Raw genomic sequence first — 22,689 nt, 5'->3', positions numbered from 1 at the left:
AATTGTGTCACAGTGAACAGACCTTTATCTTTATTAGCAGCACAACCCTGTTCCTGACACAATTTGGGTCAAGTTCACCCCAATGTAACTTTGATAGTCTTACAAAATCTATATGAGGAGAAAATGACCCATTTTTGTCTCGTGAGCACAGTGTAAGGAAAATGTGAGTCGGTGTTTTCTTACAAATAATAAACTATTTTGTGTATATTCTTTCAGCATTAAGAGGGATTAGTACAAGTTTTATATACACTTCCTCACAATTACTTTTTTCATGTGGTGGGAGATGTTGTGAGTCGAATGCTGCTGTAGATCCAAAGAACTCCAGGGATTCAGCCTTTTTTCTTTCACTAAATAATCCCTCTTATTATATTTTAAATCCACATTTCATCTGTAAAACAGGGGTGTACTATTTCTTATCTTATAAAATCATCTAGTAGAAACAGCAACAGCTCTTGCAAAAATATTATTATATCATAAATGCTAATGTCCTTTCATGCTTTTATAGGATGAGGGCCTCAAGTCTGGTAAATTAAGTCTTCATCAGTCAGATTATAGAAAGATTAATTCTGTGAAGCATATCTTGACACTGGTGGGGGGTACATCTCAAAAGGTGGCAATATTTTAGTGGTGATGAGTCAGGGTCATTTACCTTGCTTAGTTGAAAGGGTCTCTAGCTCGGAATAAAAAGGGAGAGAATTATTTGTGTAGTGATGCTTCCCACAGGAGGAGCTTTACAGTCAAACTGTCCCTCTTTAAAGGATTTATTTGTTCCATAAGAATGTCACAGTGTGACCCCAGAATGACAGTGAAATGCTACTTATGGTATTTAGCCAGTCATCAGAATGACTCATGTAATATGCCTTTATTATCTCATAATTCGGCTTTTCTGATGCGTTCAAAAATATGTACATATGTGTAGTAATAGAATTAGAAATCTGCCTTTCTTAAAGTTCTGTAAATCACATTCTTTGCAATTTCCAGGTAAAAACTATGGCAACTCCTGTGATGTCCCCCTTCCAAGTAATAGGTGTTTCTTGTTCAGTCTGTCTTGCATTCGTCATTTTAGAAAATCTTCTGGCAGGCTTGAATACACATTAGTCGGGGAAGGAAGATCAAAGGTTAATCCATTCATAGCCTCTCAAATGTGACCTTCCCTTAGAAAATATTCAATGAAAAGTTTAAAATTACTCTTTACAAAAGGGCAAAAGACTATAGCAGAAAAATGTGAAATATGAAGTATGAGGAACAGCAGGACCAAACCACCAGTTCGTCTGTTTCTGAACTTGAAAATCAGATTAAGTAGTCACATAACATGTAAAGAAAAATCAGTTTCTTTGAGCTTTCTATTTGACTGTAGCACTTTTTTTTTGTAATTTTCTTTTAAAGAAACCTTGAAAGTATTAATAATAAAATACCTTGAGCTCGAAACTATGGGGTTTTTTTATGATTGTTATTGCTTCAAAATTATCTGAATCTCTAATTTTCTGGATTTTATATTAAAATATAACTCCAGTGAAAAGTTAATAATTAATAATTCTTTTTAAAATATCAATATATTGTGATTCTCTTTACTGAGGCACCTAAGAAAAACTCTCACTCAGAATAACTCACATTCCCATTTTATTGCTTATAACAAAGAATTCAATTAGCAGGAAGCTACCTCAATTTTGTAATGCATTTTCTCAGTAAAAATTGTATTTTAATTGTGAGCTTGCATTTTTTTATCTTTGGGAAAAAAACCCAAACAGTAACCTAATAAATAGCTTACATGGACATTGGGGACAGTTTTAATTGTCTTGATTCAGACCAAGGCATTTTCATTTGGTCTTGCCTATCTTTGGTGACACATTGATGTCAAACACTTAACCTGAAGATTGTCTTTTACTGTGTGGTCTGGTGGAGTCCTAATTTAAAACATTCATATCATCAATCAGAAGTTTATAAAATCACAAGCTTATTAAAGTACTCAGCAGGTGTCTAGGAGACAGTAGTCCCAACTCCTGTAGTGGCTGGGTGATGATGAGAGGTAAAGCACATACTGTTAACTGTGGATAGTAATCCTTGGATAAGGGGAACAAGACTTCTATAGCCTGCAGAATTGCTGGCTAGCTCTATCTGGAGCTAATCTTTCCATCTGCCAGGTGGTTTCACTGGAAAACCCCGGTTTCCAGTTTTCTTCCCCTTTTTCCAGGAAAAGACCGTCTCAGAGGACCCTGACTAAAACTGTGGTTCACTTTTATTCTTACCTTATGTATTGTTTGAGATATTCAATTAAAATAGGTTCCTAACCTGGCCAGAACAGTTGTGAGACCCAGAAGACAGAGCAATAGCCAGTCATGACTTTTTTTTTTTTATGCTGAGCAGCAATGAGCATGAACCCACTGTGACTTTATGAAGAGCAATTCCTAACGCTTATGAATAATAAGTTGTTATTATAATAAATTATATTACTTATAATAATAAAATAAAAATAAAATGTCCAGAATTATAATAAAATATAATGCTGAAATATTCAGCATTATAATTTAATTTTCTCCTTCTAATCAAATGTCTCTGGCATACTGAATAGCAAGTAAAAAGTAACAATAGCTTGCAAATTTTATCACTCTTAATTCTACCCTTTGATTGGCTCCATATCCAGTGATGAAAAATAAATGGCCTTGTTTAGGAGGAATGAATAAGAAAAAAATGAGGAAACTAGAGTGCTAGTGTGGCTTTTGCCCTGTGTAGCAAGTTAATTATACACTTGAGAAAGCATATGACATTGTCATGTTACACTGCATGCTTTTGTGTGTGCACAAGGCTGGATACAAATATGTGTGTATATTAGCATGCATATATGCTTTATGCAACAGTGCACTACCTCGTGCTCAGTACTTCCTGAATTTGTTCTTAAAGTCATTGGTTTTAAAGGATGAAAATGAAGATGGAGCATGGCCCAGTGGATTTTAATGTATAGACAGTTACTCTTGGTAAAAATAATTACTTAATTAAATGCTCTGGTGGACAGTGATTAAGGAAGGAAGTGGTAGATAAGTGATGAAAAGTGTATCAGTACAAAAGTATCAGAAACTTAGAGAACATGGTAAAATAACTTTAGTGGGATTATATAGGCACTGCAGACTTCTGCATTACATGGTCTTACTGAGGCCTTCTGTTTCTTACTCTATTTTCCATGAAAGCTTTTCTGTCAGCGATGCAGTTTTCCATTGCACAAAACTAAACAGCCAAATCAATGCAACCCTCAGATGAAATAAAGTCACTTTTATATTACAGTCAACTCTGTCTGAGCAGTCAGAACATAAATGTTCATAAAATGACAATCACCTTCTTATATACAGAGAGAATGGAGGACCTGCAGAAGTGAGCTTAGAAGTCCAGTGCACCATCCTGCATCTTCTGCTCTGCTGTCTGCACACCCTTCCTCAGGCTGGGCAGAGATGCAGACCCCTACAACCAGCTCTTCCTCCATTAACACTTCCATGCTATTATGGTATTGACATAACATGATCCTCCAGCACAAGATGGATCCACAGACAGTCAGTACACTTGGAAGACTTGTCTCATATCTACAGAAACTAAAGAGAAGTGCCTGGGGCTTTCAAACCTAGCTGAAATCCTTTCAGCTGCAATGCTCTGTAGAAATATGAAGTGAAGCTATGAGATACATCTTCATCTGTTGTATTCTGTTCATCTGTCTAGCGCAGAGAAGAAAAAAATTCTTTGAGGGCTTAGACTAGAATTTTCTGTCTCTATATTCATGTTTAGACATCTAGAGTAACTAATCTTATTAGAAGTGTTACTGAGCAGCAAACTAAAAATCACTGAATAATCTAAAAATAGCCACAACACTCTATTTAGGCTGAAATTAAAAATTATTAATTTTCTAAGTATATTGGTACAAATAAATCGCAAAGTATTTGTATTGAGACAGACCCTGAAAAGTGAATGTCAAAGAGGGTATATGGCTTTGGGATGCAGTGTTTTTGTTCAGCTCTGGGAAACAGAATTACTTATAGGCTGCTATTACGGCAAGGTGTTTTCAAATCTGATCATTTAATTCAGAGGTATGGCAGATCACAAGGGATCTGTACAGAAAAGAGATGTAACAAGAAAGGAACAGACACAAACAGGAGTTTTTTGCTGTACATGACATTCTAAATTAGAGTGGCAGAAGTCTCTGTCAATAAGATCAAAATGTGGGAAGAGAGATGAAAACACTCCTTTTACTGTTGTTTATTATAAACCAGGTAGGATTGTATTTGAACACTATTGGCAGAATGTTAAGAAGCAGTTACTCCTTTTCATTTCCTCTGGGAAAAGGGTATTGGAGCATTTGAAATTAGAAGAAATAAGTAGTTTCTGGATGATTTTAACATTCTTTTTCTGTTTACTATTAATGCCTCTATCACCTAACAGCAACTTTGTGACATGCTCCCATTTTTTCTTAAAGATAAGCATGAATACTTTAAGTTGAAATATTTAAAGTTAAAATATAGGAATTTTAGCAAACTATGGTTATTGTAGGATGACAGCTTAGTCATTCAAGAGTTGTACTTTTTTCAGTGCCTGATGGTTTTGAGACAGGCATTTTTGATCTTTGGTTTTTTTTGCACAGAGTGAAATATTGAGGCACTCTGGGGTCCTGTAAGAGCCAAGGAAATTTCCCCACTCACTGAGGAAGCTTCTAGAATAAATTATATGCTTGTTTCTCCTGCAGGTGTTTCTCATGTTCTGTTCTTAAGTGCAGCTTAGTGTTGCTGAGTGCAGTTGGTAGTTGCTGTGGTGATCCCACACGGAGCTGAAATTCAGTGGGAATAGGTGATCTGCAGGGGTCCCAGATTGTTTAAAGGATTTGGAATCCTTGGCTGGGTTCAGCTGGCAGAGTGTGTATGTGTGTGTGTCTGTGGGTATCTAGGAGCGAGCAAGGTGTCCAAGCTCCCTTTTGTATTTGTAAAACTCCTGTCAATACAGTTAATGTGGCTTGGAGAGCTGCTTGGCCACCCAAAGTTGTCTATTTCCAGATGTAATGAGTAACTCTTCTGACTTTGATCAGTTTGATCTGCTTTGACTGTGGTGGGAAATTAGACATCCAGATTGCAGGTACACACACAAATAGACACTTAAAATCTGAAGTGTCAGTCTCTGAGTCAAATCCCACCTACAGTGAGATATTGCTGACATTTTCACTTCATGACAATTTGTTCCTGGCACTCTGCTGTGGAACTTGCATGTGTGGAATTACAAAATGCTTACACCTGGACAGGCTTATCAAAATCAGTGCTGCTGTGAATAAATCTAATACAGATTTTTAAAAACAATCTCATAAAAAGTTGAATACTGTGTTATTACTTCCATCCTTTTATAGCCTCAAATTAGTGTCTTGCCTGCTGCCATTGTGTCTTCTCCCCTTTTTGCATGGCAACTTCTGACTTGCATTTCCTTTGATAGTTTTAGCTAAAACAGCTTTTCCTTGACTATCAAAGAGGAATTCAAATGCAGCAATAGTGTTTTCTATGAGATTAGTTTAACTGTTTCTGTGCCACTGGAGATGAAATTTCCTCCTGTCAGATTACAATTTATCATGGGATGTGTTGCCTCAGGAGTGTCTGTAGCACTGGCTACTTTAGTTGCCAGTGTCTCTTACGGTAATTAAAGCAGGACATAACTTAAGCTCCTGCCTCTCAGTTACAGATCTGGTGCTGGCACCTTGCAATCACTTTGGGTGCTCCTGCAAAGTATCTCAGTTCCCCAAAGCAGGAGGGAAGTTGCAATGTTGTACAACTGGCAGTGCTTGTGTCCCTTCCTGGCTGTAGGTCTATGCTCCAGCCTCCCTTCCTCTGGTCAATCCAGTACAAAAAGCAAACTGCTTTGCACCCCTTCACACTGGATCTGCACAACCTGGCATTTTCCTCTTGGAGTTAAGTATTAATCCACAGCTCAGTGCCTTCATGATCACTGGGAAGCCTAAAATCATACTACATTGCTACTTTTGTCCCCCCCTTTTCTTCTTTGAACAGCTATATACAGTATCAAAAAATGAAGGCATGGGGGTTTTTTTGTGGTTGTATCTTGAAATACTTCCCTTTAGGTACTTAAGGGTATAGGAAGGGATTATTTTTTAATATTCTATAGGAGCAAAGAGAATACAAATAAAATTGGTTGCAGATTTTGTGTTTCATGATATTTTATTTCTTATAGGAAAATTAGAAGCAGAAATGTTTGGGAAGAAAACAGCTAAAAAAGCCTGGGTAGGAAAATTGATGCTGTCTTAGATTACTAGAGGTTACTAGATATCTAAAAAAGTTGTTTCATGCTCAGAAAATGGCAAACTTTAACTAAAAGTCTTTCCTGGTTCAGCCACAAAATTAGCAGAGAAACTAGAATTTAAAACACAACTTGGAACAAAATTATAAAAGAGGAATCAAATGTTAATCAATATAAATAAGAAGTAAAAACTATGGAAAATGTATAGGGAAAGCCAGAAGCAGGAAATGAAAATTCTGTGGTTGGCAAGGCAAAGGACAATAAAAAGGTTTTAGTGTATTAATAGCAAAAGTCCTAATCATATAAGCCACTAGATGGAGATAGTAAGATTGTTACGAGTGATTTGAAAGCACCATAAGTGGTAAAAAAATATTTTTATCCTATATTTTGAAAAATGCTTGATGCAGTCTCCATGTAATGAGTGTGCGAAGGCACTTTCCAAAAGGCCTGGAGGAAAGAAAGGAAGATGTAAAGCAGCAGCTGCTTGGACTAAAGACTATTTAAAATATACAGTCCTGGACAATTTGCACACACGAGTCCTAGATGATGTGTTGAGAAAATGTCAACACATTCTTTGATGCACCTTTTTGAAGGAAAACGAGAAAGAGCACTCAACAACTCAAAACCAAACAAGCAACAAAAAACCCCACCCAACAACCCACCATCCCTCCAAAAAAAACCCCCAAACAGACATTCCCACTTTAAAACATAGGCTGATACCTGTGCAATAATTGCTTTTTATAATTTGAAACTAAATTAAGTGATCTCCAATTAATAATGTAAGAAATTGTTATTTTAGTTTAATCAAACACAGTTAAAGCAGGCAGAATGAGTAGATGCATTTACTATATACTATTTTTTTACCTGAGACTTATAAGTTGATTGATAAAAATGATAATAGAAATAATAGAAGTGCATAGTTTTGGCCATTTGATGGTGTAATCAGAAATGAAAAATGCATCCATTCATAGATGAACAGATGTATTCTGTAAATCAGAGTGCAAAAATAAAAAAATCCTGAGTGTGAAATCTGTATAAAACTTTTTAGTACAACATCTGGATTTCTAAATTTATGTTTTTAAACATTGTAAGAATACAATGTCTGGATTTGTGATAGTCTACAAGGTATGTTGCAAAATTGTAGAGGGTGTTGGAAGGATGGACAGAAAAAGTGAAACCTTAATTAATCATTCACCTCACAAGAAGTAGTGATGAATTGTCTGCTTGTGATATGCTCAAACCACACATATTAGAGAAATTGTTCTGAAAGCTGTACAGAAATAAAAGGGGAAAAGGGAGAAAGGGAGGATTATCTAGGTTGGATGTTGTGTTTTCATCAATTCCAGTTTTCATTTTTGAGTGAAAACAATTACATTTTGTGTGTGGATGTGTTTCAAAATATATTTGACATGCATTCAGACAAGCTTCTCAGTCTTGTTTGCTGTTAAGACCATATTTCGATTTAAAATCATTATCAATATACATAATAAAGAAGCTTCTGCACCAGTTGTGTATTCATTCACATTTATTAACTTAAATCTTGTCCCATGCTTAGGAGCAGAAGATGACAGGAGTGGGCATTTAGTGAACCAATTAGTAGCAACAGTGCCCAAAATGTGGGTTTGGTTTTATGTTGGCTGCATTCTACTTTTTTGTTTAATAACTGTCCATGCCTATGGGAAGGAAATTCAGAAGAATATGACCTTTCAATTGCTATGTGTTGTCTGTGTTCAAACTACAAAATACCAGAAGTAGTAGCTTTAAGCTTAGAAAAAAGCATATTGTTCTATTTATATTTCTTAAGCTGTGTATGTGGAAAATCCCAGTTGCTTAAAAAGAGCAGTGCTGTAAGTACTGTTACTGAACTGATAAAGTCTGCTTGGCAAAGCTTTGTAAAGGCTCTCAGAATCAAAGTGAGCCTGTTTACCCCTTGAAAATGCTTTTATAGGAGGTTCTGGTTAGCCATTTCCAATAGAGAAAGGAGCAGTTGATCAGATAGCAGCTAAACTAATGAAAAGCATCATGGAAGTGACAGGAAGATTAATTAAGTTCCTCCAGTTGTATTCACGTGTTGTGGTACAGAGTTCCTTCGGGTACTGCTGCAGTTAAATGGTATTCATGGTGACAAATATTGCACATTTCCAGAAGTGACACTTCTGAGTCAAGGGTAAAAAACACATTTGGTTGTTTTAGCCCGTGAAGAATGTTCAAAACCAAAGATGAGCCTCTGTGGTTGTTTAAAATATACAAGTGTAACTTGCTCCTTCCCTTCTTATCCTTTAGTGTAACCTCAGGAGATTAGTAATAATGAATCGCAAAATCTGCATTATTGTGTAGTTTGTCTTAAACTGCTCCAGATGGCTTCAAAATAAAAACAAACCAAACTTCTAGCTGATGTACTTAGTATATTTGATTTGAGGCACAAAAATATGTGTGCTTGGAAACATTTTCAATTACTTTTGGAGGCATACAAAGCTGTGGCTTGTTTGCTGTTCTTTCTTTCTGCACTGTGGTCACTAATAGGAATGAAATAACTTCGATACATAAATTTCCAAATTATGTGGAAATTGTAGACCTACTTTGCTTTCAAGAATCTTTTAGTTTTGGGATGCATTTGATTAATTAATAGGCCAAGTGTGATTTGGGTTGTTTCTCCCATTTTATTTTCAGAAATGAATGTTTCCACAATAATTTTTTGTTCTTAATAGCTGTCTCTGTACTGTAGACAAAATTTATTTTAGGAAAATCTGGAAACCTCTGAGATGTAGGAAATCTTTTAGCCTACTACACATTTTGCATAGACTTAAAATGTTGTGTCACTAGTGTATTTGTTGACTATTACTGCACTTCTGCCAGCCAAGAGTTCCTTGATCTGTTTCTGCATTTGCAAGTGGTGATCTGTTGTCAGCGTCACTGACATTCATCAAAGTCAGCTGGTAAGAGTTTGGGTATAAATCTAATATTAGTTATCTCCTGGGAGAGTTCAAGGCTGGAAGAGGGGTTTCCAGGAATCCTAGGGAGTTAACTGGGTGCATTAATATTAAATATTAATTAGTCTCTGCAACAGACTTGCCTGTGAGTGGCTTTAATACTTACTACGGAGGCATTGTGTAAATCGGTGGATAGATAAATACCAGTAGAAAGCACAGAACAGAGGAGCTACTTCATGAAGTTGGCCCTCTGTCTCTTGATCAAGTCAGGTGTGGGGAATAACCTGTAGCTTTCCTAGCTCTCCTAGCTTTCCTAGGTCTGGAGAAATGTAGGGTATGTGCTGTATTTCTGGGCCATGTGTGCTATGTACTTTTTGTTTATTCCAAGGAGGTGATGTCTTGTGGGCTGTTCTGCATTTTGAAAATCTGCCCTTTGTGGCAAAGCTTTTATCAAGGTGAGAAAAGGCATAAGAACTCAAGGTGGAGATGCTATTATGAAAAAAGAAACAAGTTGTTGGAAAAGAAGATTTCAGGGAGTAGAAGTTACTTCTTTATTAGAAATAAGAATGAGGGCTAGCTGGTTTAGGAGAAAGTAATATTTTTCTTGTTATGCTATGCTATTGTTGAATCACAGGAGTTTGGGGATTTTGTTTTTATAAGTGAATCATGTATGGAAATATGATAATTTTTCTGTGGACCAGTATCTGTAGCAAAGTTAAATGCTGGTTAACCTGTGCCGGCTTGTTGATGGTTGGAGAGTTTGCACCATGGGCTGACATCATGGACTAATTTGCTCATTCATTCTGCATGATCCTGCATGTACAGGCTGGGTCTACTCAAATCTCCAGGCACACATAAGTGTTTGCTGCTCCTGACTGTACTTCCCCACAGCTGTTCTCAGCAGAATCCTCAATGCTTGCATTAAAACCCCAGCCATTTGGGATTGCAATTACTAAACTAAACCTTGCTTTCACTAACAGTGACAATATCCCACTCAGGGAATAAAATTTATTTTTTCTTCCTTGCTTGAAACCCTATTTCTTTTTGCAGCTTATTAATGTTGTATGTGTGTAAGTGAAAGCAGAGTTTGTCATAGAGTATGTGAATTTGGGCTGTGAAAGCTTTCTAGTGATTTTTGCCTCCTACCTTGCATTTCTGTAGTTGAAATGAAAAGAAATTGAACTTCTTGTTTCAGTTTCTTTGTTTACTTTAATTGCATACTTACTCTTAGAACACAAATATGATGCAATAAAGAGGAGGGAGGTTGTCCTTCTTGTTTTGCATCCTACAGGGTAAAACAAAACTGGAGGTAACATTCAGAGCCAAGTAGTGAAGTATATGTCAGTCAGAACACGTGGCACTTTGGTGTTTACATTGCCTGAGGATCTGACCTGCCATCAGACACCACCGAACTGGTACATGTATTGCAGCACAACAGCATTTCAAAAAGGGATGTTTAAAGGCAGTGTGGTCCTTACCTGAGCACTAATAACATATCTACACAGACATAAGCTTTCTGTTCCTGTAGCATGAATCAGGAGACATGTTAGCTTGATGGAACGTTGAGGTAGCCTACATCTTGCAGAGTTTGACTCCTGGCAGAGTAACCCCAATCCTTTTTTTTCTGTGATAGGGTAAATGCAGCTTAACAGGCAAATGCTGTGCCTGGGTGCAGACTGTCTTAAAGGACGTCATGCAGTGCCTCTGCAAAAGCACTTCAGAGCTGGAAAAGGAGCTGAAGGATTTCACAGAGAATTGATTCTCTGAGCTTTTACCCTCCGTGAAGGGAGAGGAGGGAATGCTTGTGCTGCAGAAGGCTCCTGATAGTAGCTTATACCTACTGCTCAGGGAACATTAGAGTGTTTCAGCTGAGATATATTAAACCAGTCTTTGAGGATGGTATTTTCCCTTTTAGTGAGGTGTCCTTCCCTGTGTTTTAGAAGCAAGTGAGCATTGTAATGATGAAATAAAGAAAAGGAATGTGCTGTGAATACCCTGTTACTTGCTGTCCACACTGTGTAGTTGAAACATAGGCCATGATTTCTAGACAGCTTTTTTTTTTTCTGCAGGGATTTTTAGACCACATTTCTTCACTGTGATTTATGATCTGCTTAATGTACGTTGTTGGTCAGACTGACCCACACAAGAAGATCTGATCTTCCTCCCCTGTGCACTGTGGCCTCAAAGTGCACTCCTGCACTGTGTGCTTTTCAGCTGTGAAACAAAACTTATTTTTGGAGTTTATGTGTATCACGGATCTCTCGTTTCAGGTCTTGCCTCTTGCTAGGGGCAGTTGAAATAAGAAAGGGCACTGAGAAAAGCTAGGTATCAGAAATGAATAGCTGTGGGACTACCAGTGAGGACTGAAATTGGTGCCCCAGTTCCCCATCAGTGTTTAATCTCAGTAACATTCATACAGGTGGCATGAAACCTTGTGAGGGCAATGCTGCAGAGGACTCTTGCTGAGAGATGCATAGCAGCACTGTACACCAGGGCTCTTACCTCTGCTGCTGCAACTGGAGCGTTCCTTGGCTGCTGTGCTGCCACAATAATTTTGCCCAAAGTGATTGGACCCCATGAAATAGTAGTTATTGTGTGGTGGTTTTACAAATAAGAAGAGGAGCTTTAAATTAATTATACCTGTCATCCTCTTTCCTGTAGAATGAAAGCATTCATCCCATTACATCCTATTATAATGAAATAAACGCTTCAGCATACTGTCCATTACTTTTTACCTTTATTTAGTATAAGTGTATTATCACTGATACATGCCAGACTGACAGCAGGAAACCAATGTCCTCTATTGATTCAGAGAAGAGACATGTGTGCACAGATACAGACCACATTGTCTTCACCACACTGCCACACTGGCGTGTTGTCGGCTCCATCCCGAGGCACTGCCATGTACATAGTGGACTGGAATCTGGTGTGTCTTTGGTCTCGCTTCCTCTGAACCTGCTACTGGTTTATGTAGCATCAGGGATCCTGTGGGGACCTATTTACAACAAACTTAGGACCACTCCATTATTGAACAATAAAATACCTACCAGCTGCTAATGACTTATCAGCCTAGGCCAGAAAGCAACTAGAGTGGAGACCTGGAGGGCGAAAGGTTATAAACTCTGTTACAGATCCTCATTGTTTTGTGCCTCCTATCCTCATGCTTTGTTATTCAGGTGAAGAAATTGTAGTTTAGAAAATCGGTTCAGCTATATCGAAATTGAACTACCTATCTGGCAGTTGCTTTTTTAAAAATAGAAACAGACTTGATTTTATCCAATGTTTGGATTGAAATTATTTATTGAAGTGGAACTATTGATTAAAAAAAAAAGTCTAAGGGGTACATGATCTTGCAAAACGCCAGCATCTTTTTCTTCTATTGAAGTTGGGGTATTGGGGCATTCAAAGCTTCTGGAGCCTGCCCTTCAAAGAAAAATACACTAACAATATACGCTTTGTCTTTCCCATCTATTATGTAATTGAGCACGTTATGTCACTAAACGCGTTGACTGCCAAGAAAAAAAAAAAAAAGCCTGTATAATTTTAGAAGGGCTTTTTTTTTTTTTTTTTTTGTGCAAACCAGAGTTAGGTTAACCAGGATATAACAGCATGTCGTTGCGAGCTCGAAACGAAAAGATCTGTTTGTAGTACTCTTAGTCCTGATGTCACAGGCACAGCAAGGACATCAGAAGGAGGAGTCAGATTACAGTAAGAATGGGCAGTGCAGCATGCAGCCGGAGTAAATGCTAAATCAGACAGGGATTGTATCAGGGATAAGACTGCCTGCAAAGCGCTCATCCTGAGGAGGCACACTGCTCTCTCACGCTTCTCGTGCTGGGAAATTTCCACATAATGTAGAATGAAAGAGCTCTGTTTTACATGTCAGTCCTGTGCAGGAGCTAATGCTGAATACACAGCCGTGGGATCCTGACTGCATGATTAATGAGAAACATAATGTATTTTGGTAAGTGTTAACCGTGATGTAATTCTGCTTCTGCTCACATTATCAATAGGAGTGATTATTACAGATTTCGGATTCAAGAACATTTTGTGCTGGCACGCACCTAAAACTGACAACTGGGGAATCCTGCCGGCTGTGCAGTTTGAAAGGATTCCATTGTCTGGGAAATTTTCTGTTTGAGTGGGCTACTGCGTAGTTCTAGCGGTTTGAAAAACAAGCTAGATAAGATGAACTCGTGCTAGGTTTGTTTTAAATGAACTTGTGTTTCATCTGCTGAGAGGGGATGAGAAATGCTTGTGAGGCATGGGAAGTTTTAGACCAACTTAATGTAATGGACGAGCTGCTGCTGCACTGTCAGTGCTGGGGAGGCACAGAGAACCTCAGTATTTCATTCAGCTTTTAATTTGAAGAATTCCAAGGTACAAAGGGGAAACAATGTTTTATTTGCAGTGCTGCGATTGCCGAGTGCTCTGCATTGTGCACATCACCGGTGTGGAGGTGGCTCCTAGCATGCCACAAAATGCATATTATTTTAAGCCTTTAGGGGTCTTGGAGCTGTTAAATATTTGTGCAGAGTTCAGTTTTGTTGCTTGACAGAAATCTTCCTTCAGCTTACAGCTGAGCTGGCTGCATACCCTAAAAACATGCTGGAGTGTAGAGCTATGTCTGAGCAATGTAGTGCTGCAGTACTGGGCTGGGATGTACGATTGTAATAGAATGCTGCAAGTTAGTGCTGTTAAAGAGAAAAGAAAAATAAAACAGAGAATTTGGTGGTGTGATGGAAAAATACTATTCTTGACTACTTGAAATCTCATCTAGTGTCACTGTTAATTTATAGCAGCATAGTACTTAGAATGAAGAGAGAGCAGGGACTTGAAGGATTTCTGGGACATTCAGCAGCTTTCTCAGTTTCATTAAATATTGAATCAGGAGTTCGCTTCAAGCTTTAAGGGAAGAACTTCTATAATATTCTCAACTCTGTCCAAAATTACTATGCTTTGTGCCAGACTAAGCACTATCTTCTTATTTTCATAAAATTAAAGACTCTGTAAGTGTGTGTGATTTGTCTTTAACAGTGAAATACATCAATTATAAAAGCTGATATATTTATATGTAAACTGTCCTAGCAGAAAAAAATATATTCATTGGCTGAGTTGTCAGAACTGTTCAGTGACCCTTTCAAAGATAAATTTTCAATATTTCAGGTTTACTACCTTTCAAAAGACTGAGGAAAAATAGGCAATTAGTATGGTTTTAGGTTTGAGTAATTTGGATTAAGTAATTTAAAAAGCCAGGTTAATTTGCTATTCATTTATTTCCAGTATTTTTCCACCTTTAAGAGCATTGCAAGTGCAAGATACATTGTTTTTTTGGTTGGTTGACTTTTTTTAACAATCAGTTTTTCTTGTGTGGGATTAGAAGTTGCAGTTTTCTGAAGTTATAGAGTTAGGGTATTAGGTATATGTTAGCTGCATGGTATTTAATTTTAATTTTTTTTTTCCTGTCTGTGATTTTCAGAAGCATGTAATGATGATCAAACTTTTTTTAGTGTAACTTAGAAAAAATAAAAATCACTATATCATATGCTTATTTGTTTTCTGGTACAACACAAGTTTTAAGTGGAAAAAACTGTGTTGTGCTTTGTAGGAAATTTCATACTGAGAGCAGAGCTGAAAGTTTCTGCTAGGCAGGTTCTCTGTCTGCTGTGTTCAGTCTGAAGTTTCCTTCAATATTAAGTTTTAAATGAACATTCTTGTTCCTGTCTTTTGCATAAGATTGCCTGAGCTGGGGAGGGGGGTTAATATTTACCTGTGGTTATTCTGGGTATTTTCTTGTTATTTTTGGGTATTTTCTTGCACTGTCAGTGAGAAGCAAGAACATCTGTAATCTCACCTGTCCCTGTTACTGCACAAAGCAGTATTGCACTGAGCCAGATGAAAGCTTGACTGCGTGCATCGCGCACCTACTTTGATTTCAAATGGCTACAGCCATCACGTAGACAATATTGGATTTTCTTTTTCCTAAGGGAAAAAAATATACTTTTCTTTAAATATTAATAAAGAATGCTCAAGGTTTTTTTGGGGGAGTTGGATTTGTTGGTTTTTTTTAATCCATACGTGCAACCATTGGACCACATAAGTATAGGAAGGGAAGAGAAGGAAAGCATTTTTCTGTATGTTTCTATGCATCTTGTTTGCTTTTCTGGGCCTTCTTGTTGAATTGCTGCTGATGTGAGGTGACATAGTGGCAACGTGTATGTGCAGCATTAAGGTTGAAGTAAATACCGAAAATTACTATGGAAAGTAAGACCTAACCCTCTGACAGTATTATTGTTATGGAGAAAGTGTTAATGGATGAAGGGAATTTTTTTAACTATCAGAGAGAGAAGTTGCTAAATTCAGGAATTTGTCATCATGTTTCTCTCTCTCTTTAAAGCTGTATCCTCCAATAAGATATTCTACCTTTATCTTACATCCTACTATGTGTATTTTACTTTTTGAACTGATCCTTGAAATAATTAAGCTCATTGTAACCCTTCTAAATGCATGAGCCGTTCTTTTACAATGCAACTGAATTGTGATGTAGTTGTTTTAAGAACTGCTAATTTTCACTCACCGTGCTGTGCTTTTGAGTTTGTTGTTTTGTCACCGTGGATACATTTGTTACTTATTGTATTGATTTTGCATTCATCATTTCAAGTTGAATAGGAATATGGGATTGTAATAATAATAGTAATAAAAATCCTACAAAATGATGTAGTGTGTTTATGGAGTAAGCCAAAAGCCAATGAAAATAATACATTTCTGTTAAGTGTTATCATACGGAGACGTTTTGTACTTAAGAACATACATACGTACCTCAGAGTAACTTTTGCCTGTATTTATCGCCAAGTTAACAATTTAGCATAAGATAAAAGTCAGCTGTGAGCATTCTCAGCCGTTCCGAGAGGAGGAATGGTGGGTGGCTCTCAGTGCCACAGTGCTGATGAGGGGCAGCCTCCCCTGGTCCTGCTCAGCGTGAGGGCTCTGCTGTGGCTAGTGGCCAGAGCTGCACCTCTACCTTAAAAGGCCCCACTGGCCACTGTCACCTTGGCTTGGCCACCTCGCCATGACTGCGCCTTCCCGGGCCTGGCAGCGGGGGAGCTGCCTTGTCCTGGAGGGCAGTGGCCCTGTGGCCACCCCTGGGGCTGGGGTGGCTGGTGTGGTTGGGGCAGGTGGGAAGTGCTCTTGGCCAGGGGAAGGGGCAGAGCTGCTGCTGTGTGTCCTGCACCGCTCCACGCAGCACGGCCGTGGAGCCGGAGGGAGCGCCGCAGTGATATTGCGGTTCTGGGACAGTGAGCACTGGTCCTGAGGGCTCGAGGAGCCTGGCTGGAACCGAGTGCAAAGCGAATCCTTCACCCCCTGCACCAAAAAAAAAAAAATCACTGCCCCCATACTTTGGCCTTACTGAAGAAGCACAACGTAAAGAAATTCTAAAATTAGAATTTACAAAGAAAAGGGAGAGGGAAAAAGGAGAATATTGTACCTTTCTTTTTCTTTCTTTTTCCCCCTTCCATCCCTGCCTCCTCTTAACCTATTACTGTTTTAAGTATCTTCCGTTCTCAATGTTTCATATTATACAGGAAATTAATATATTGACATGAAAATTACTACATATTAAGGGAAGAAAACAAATAATTTTACCTGAAAATGCCATAACATTTCTGTTTGTATGGTGGCTGTTTTAATCTTTAGGGTTTTGTTTTTCAATTAATGTTGCAGAATGTAGTAGTTCATCTGCATACATGCTACTATTCTGAATATCACTTTTTATTTCTGGAACACTTTCTTTAAGAGATTCATGCTGGATGAGTCATGGAATAAAAAGAATACTTCCCCCCCCACGCCCCGAGTCTCATCACCTCTTTAAAGAAAACACACATTGTACAAGCCAACTGGCCAACTGCTGAAACAGGGGTGGTTTTTTTTTGTTTCAATTAAAATATTTGGTTGTTACTGGTTTGTTTTTAGGAGGTTATATTTCCTTCCAGGTTAGACACTGTGGAGGCCTTTAGTACTGTTTCTGTTTTCATTTAAGTCAGGATGAATCGGTGTTGATAAGGCTGTTCTTTTAAAACGTTTTGAGAAGCACAGATACTGGATTACTAACTGTGTTTTATCATCAGCCATCTGCAATAAGAAAGTGTAGTTAATATATAATGGATGCTGTGTGTGACAGAAGAATTCAGCTGAGCAAGCCAATGTATAGGATCTTGAAAACTGCAGGAGCCTGATGTTTATATTTGGACCATTACAGCCTCCTGGGCAGTGAAGTTCATATCTTGAAGCACTGAATAATCATTAACGCATGTATACATAATAACAATTAAAAAAAATTCCTGTTTGAACTTACAGAAACTGCTCTGTGCTAGATTGCACCCTTTTAGTTTCTGTTACAGAAATTGTTCATTTGAAATGCCTCAAAATATATCCAGTATTTTGTCTTAAATAAAAGGTCCTTTTGCCATTTCACAGACAAAAAAAAAAGTCATTCCATATGTGGCTTTTCTTGTGGGTGGCAGAATTGCTCCAAACCCCAAATTGGAATCAGTGGCTTCCTGCTTCATTAGAGAAGATTAGATCACAGTTGCTTCAGCTGAAGTTCCTTTAACAAAGTGTGTGTGCGCTCACGTGCTCATGTGAATGTGTGTCTGTGCATATTTTAACTGGGATGATTGTAGAGTGTAATCCTGCATTCCTTCCCAACAAATGTCTTTCTTCTCTTAAGAAATGAAACTAAGAAGAAATGAGATTTTTAAAATTTTCATTGTGATAGCATATGTCCGTTTTCTTTTTTTTTTTCTAAAAGGCAACACATAAATTTTTACAAAGTATTTTGAAATAATGAGAGCCTTTGACTGTATTTATATTAGAGTCATATGGCTGATACATCTCTGTGCCTGTGTGCAAATATCCTTCCATGTTATTTTGATTTTGTTTTATAAGCTAGTGGCAATTCTAGAAATTCTTGCAATTACAAAAATGTTAATCGGGTTACAGGAAACCGTTTAAAGATTTTGCTTCTCATTGCACTAACATGGTGCTATTTGTAAAAGGAGAAATATGTTTGGACTGGGAAAAGGAAATATTTCAATTTGCCATTAGATCATGAAAAGTTCTTGAAATACAATAGAGGTCATAAGGGCTTCCATTTTTAAAAAGGAGATATTACATGTAATATACTGTTAAGATTAGTTTTGCAGCTGAAATTACATAGATGATTGGTAACATTCAGAGAAAATCCAGCAAAAGAGAGAAATACCAAAGCTTGAAGTGGCCAAGATTGCACTTGAATTAAATTGCTGGGGATGAAAGTGGAAAGAAGCTTTCCTCTATTGTAGGGCTCAGTCATTATATGGCAACACCACATTCTGTAGGTCAGCCCGTATGCTCAGTTATTTTAGCAACACATCTTTGAGAAATCTACTTAGGGGTGAAAAATCTAATACACGAAGCTGCATTACTGACTCATATGCTCATAAGCTTAGACCTTCTTGCTCATTTTGTTGACCACTTCTTTCAGCTCATCAGTCTCATGCTCACGATCATGTTCCTCTTAGACATTTTTTTTTTCTGTGTACATATTCACCATAAAGAGTTACTGCAATCCTAAGCATGGTATGACAGCTTAAAGTCATTGGCTAGGGTCTGGGTCAAATGTAAAATATGAGAATACAACCATGATTTCAGATTGGAATTGTAAGGGAGGCTCTTATGAAAATTCAATTACTATACATACTTGCCTCTTGGTAAGAATACAGTGATTATTATTGTGTGATAATACAGTTCTGTCTCTTTTGGTGCTTAAAATAATATCCATTATAAATTTCTTTGGGTTTGAAAAACTGGAAAGACATCTTGAGTCCTTATCTGGTGTGTAAACAAAAATACTTTTTCTTCCTCTGTGTTTTTTTTCTCTTTTTTTCTTTATTTCCTTTCCTGTATCTCTTTTAAAAAGGTGGAGTTAGATCAATCTATTTATATATTTTTATACCTCTGCTAGCTGTCTGAACCAGTTGTTTGGAAATCATGAGAAATTCTTTCATCACTATGAGATGAGGTCTTTTACCAAGCCAACTAATTTACTCTATTTTGTAGTCCCTCCAGGTTTCAGAATTTAAAACCATAATGTAACACTTGCTTTTCAAGTAAAGCTTGAAAAGCTCCTGGGGTTTGATAATATATAGTATCTTCATCTCTGAGGCAGTTACAGGAGATACAAAAATGAGATTGACTGTGTCTGCTAACTCTGGGCATGGCTGTTTGAAATTTTAGCATATGCTTAGGGTCTCAAAGGGCTCTGGCTCATACTGGTAGTATTTATACTGTGTGCTGTTTTATGTGTTTTCTGTATTACAATGCAAACCAGCAGACTCTTCCCCAATTCTCTCTATCAGAAGACAAGATGGAAGCTAAAAAGCAGGTTTATGCTAGAAAACCTCCTCTGAATATTAAAACTTCTTTCTTGAGAACAAAAGAAGAAAGCTAGGCTTAATTTTCTCTTTGAGTATTACTTCATAGTGGTTCTCTCATTTGTTTACTTTATGCTGTAATTGAAAAAGCAGATGGACAATTCTTTCAAATGAAAGCAATGAAAATTTTCTCAGCTTCTTTTGTTCTTGTTGACCTTGTTTACTCAGTTTGTTTACTATGGAGTGTAGTAAGTTATGAAGATAGAGGGAGATAATGATTGTGTTTTCCAATATTGCTACCCATCATTGCACTAAGGATCAATACTAAATGAAAAAAAAAAAAACCCACAGAAAACCAAGTCAAAAAAACACAGAACCTTGACCAGATCTGCAACTGTGAATGCAAAGGGAAGGAGCAGGTGGAGAGGAAGGCGGTCTTGGCACTGCAAGGAATATCAGTGCTCTTTTTGCTAAGCCAAGTCATTTTTCAGTAGTGACCTGAGGGTCTACTGTCTCTATAGTACAATATTTAGCAAATTAGGTTTTTCTTGCTGGTATTTACCTGTGATAGCAAATCCACTCACCTCCTGTCAAAACCAGCAATGTAACAGGTGCATTCAGTTTGCCAGATATGTGACTATTATGTAGCAAGCACACTGTTTCTCTGTTTTTCTATTATTGCTGGTAACTTGTGCTGCTGTAAGCAGCAAATTTTTCAACAGTGGAAGTTGCATGACTTGTCTGCTTTTAGGTAGCATAGAAAAAAGTAATAGCTTTGCAGACATACGCCAAACTTTACATAATCTTCTATTTAACTTTGCAATGTCTGTTTGTAAAGGACAAATTCGAACAAGCCAAACAGGCCATAAAAAATTTTGTATGCATATGTAAGGATATATTTAAATCCTTTTGCTTTTTGTCTCCTTCTGACTGAGGGCATGGTAGCCACATGAACATGGGTACTATAAAGCCACTGAACTGTATTATTTCTAGTATCCTTACAAGATTTCAGCACTCAAGACATGATGTAATCATTTACAAACATTTGTCTCGCCAATCCTGACCACAGTCTGTCTGCCTTGTAAAACTGGTTGTTTGGTCCTCCTTTCCACATGCAGTGCTAGGGCAGTTGCAACAGCCTCCTAATAACACATTTAGATACTTAGGCTTAAATCTTAGTAGCCCTGAGTACTTAGAAATTGCACTTGTCTACATGGTATGATTTGTCTCTTGCCATTATTTCTTCATTAAAGCAGGTTTCAAAATAACAGCTCTTTTTTTTTTTCTTTCAATTGGGTTGAGGTAAAAAATTTCATTATATTTATAAACACCTAATAGGTTTTTTCTGTTTTTTCTTTTTTTTTCCCTCCCAATCATTTGCAGTATTTTTGTAGAATATAAAATATATATTCCTACATAGGTATAGCTGGCAATCCTACTTACTAAATGCTAGTTAGTACCCCAACCGTATTAGCATTTAGCTGTACACACTCTAATAATGTATGCAATAGGTTACCTGCATGAAAACATGCAGGTTTTCAAGGCTGAAAGAATCAGTGGCCCTAAAGAGGGACATTACTACACAAATGTCTCCACAGATGAGTTCCTTCACGTGAATGAACTTACTGAATGCAAAAAGCAAACACAGAAAGGCTGAAAACACATTAAAAAACAATCAAAGCAGCCCTACAAATCTTTCTAGCACTGTAGATACAATCAAAATGTGATTGTGAAAATACTTAGAGTGTGTGAAATGCGTGTAGACTCTGCTGGCAGAGAAAGGCAGGCAGCAGGTAAAGTGGGGTGGCCTGCTGGTGCTGCAGCAAAATGGTACTGGCAGCGTCACCCTCCACAAACACTCCAAGATGACTAAAGAAAACTGCTCTGTTTTGCCATTAATTTGAAGCAGAATTGTCATCACATGCTATCATAAACAGACAGGGAAGAAAAAAAAAGTAGTCTGAAATTAATATCCTGAAGACCATGAATGATGATGCTATATGTCACTGTGACACCCAGAAAACTACACAGATTTCAGGAAGAAAATGCAAATGTATAGAACACTAATTTATTTTTATGTATTACTATCCCCTGCCCTATTTTTTAAAAAAAGAAAGCTAATTGTATCCAAAAGATTCAGTGTAGGGATGAAAAACAGATCAGAACTGTCTCAGATAGGCAGTATTTAGTGATACTTAGCATTGAAAAACATTAACAAATAATACTCTTAAAGTATCCCTCAGTTTTTTTCTAACAATGTTTATGTGATTTGTATAAGATTTTTGTGCATTTCTAGTAGGAACGTTTCTTCACGGGAACATTCACAAAGATAAAAATTGCATGATACTTTATTGTAATTTATTATAGGAGAGTTTTTATGTTAAAAGCTATGCCAGCACATTTTCAGCAATACAAAGCTCACTTTAGATTCATCTGCAAATAGAAATATTGCCATCTGACCTCAGTATATAGTCAAATGAATTATGAATATTTTATATCAAATATCTGTTTGAGAGACTCCAGTTGAACTAATACCTTCCAAATCACAAAGATAAGAAGAAATCATGATATTATAAATTGTTAGTCCTTTCTAGATGCTCACAGCAATAGATGGTTAATGCTGTCAGAGAATGTTTGCCATCATGAATAAGTCAATCTTTTAAAAAAATCTTTGTGAGGTGCCTTTGATGGACAGATTTCCAGTTTTGCAAGTTTTTCTGTCTCTGTAGCCATTTTCTGTTCTAGTAAATAATGTAGGGAGCTGAATGTAGTAGTAAATTAGTTAAGGTAATATTGATGGTTTGTCTGAAAGAAATTGCACAGTTTTTGAAAACTGTTGGTATAATATAAGTATGGCAGCTCTAGCAGGTATCAAAAAAAGTTCTTGCAAGTTCAAGGGTCTTTCAGAAAAAAATGAGCTTTCCTCATTGATACTGTTTTTACTGAGTCAGATCTGTTCACGGGGAAGGAGAATGTTTCAGAAAGTAATTATTATTTGTAATGAACTGTGGAAAGTGTTGGACTGTGCTAACAGATTTGCTAGAACTCAATTTCATTTACTGGACCTAACATCCTGGGAA

The 22,689-nt window shown here is 37.2% G+C and overlaps 1 protein-coding gene across 9 annotated transcripts in view; it reads left to right on the top strand.

The window, feature by feature from the left end:
* The window catches only part of ZNF385D (zinc finger protein 385D), a 410,794-nt gene that overhangs the window by 237,595 nt on the left and 150,510 nt on the right, over positions 1–22,689 (top strand). Inside the window, exon 1 of one of the 9 annotated variants that reach the window (XM_064414316.1) lies at positions 12,825–13,161. The exons of the other annotated variants lie outside the window; for them this stretch is intronic. Coding sequence (XP_064270386.1) covers positions 13,140–13,161 — 22 coding nt within the window. The 5' untranslated portion in view covers positions 12,825–13,139. Of the gene's footprint in view, positions 1–12,824; positions 13,162–22,689 lie in introns of those variants that run through there. 9 annotated transcript variants of the gene reach the window in all.

Source organism: Passer domesticus, chromosome 1, assembly GCF_036417665.1.
Source record: "Passer domesticus isolate bPasDom1 chromosome 1, bPasDom1.hap1, whole genome shotgun sequence".
In the NCBI taxonomy this organism is placed as follows: Eukaryota; Metazoa; Chordata; class Aves; order Passeriformes; family Passeridae; genus Passer; species Passer domesticus.
The sequence above is the reverse complement of the archived record's forward strand: the minus strand, read 5'-3'. Positions and strand labels throughout refer to the sequence as shown.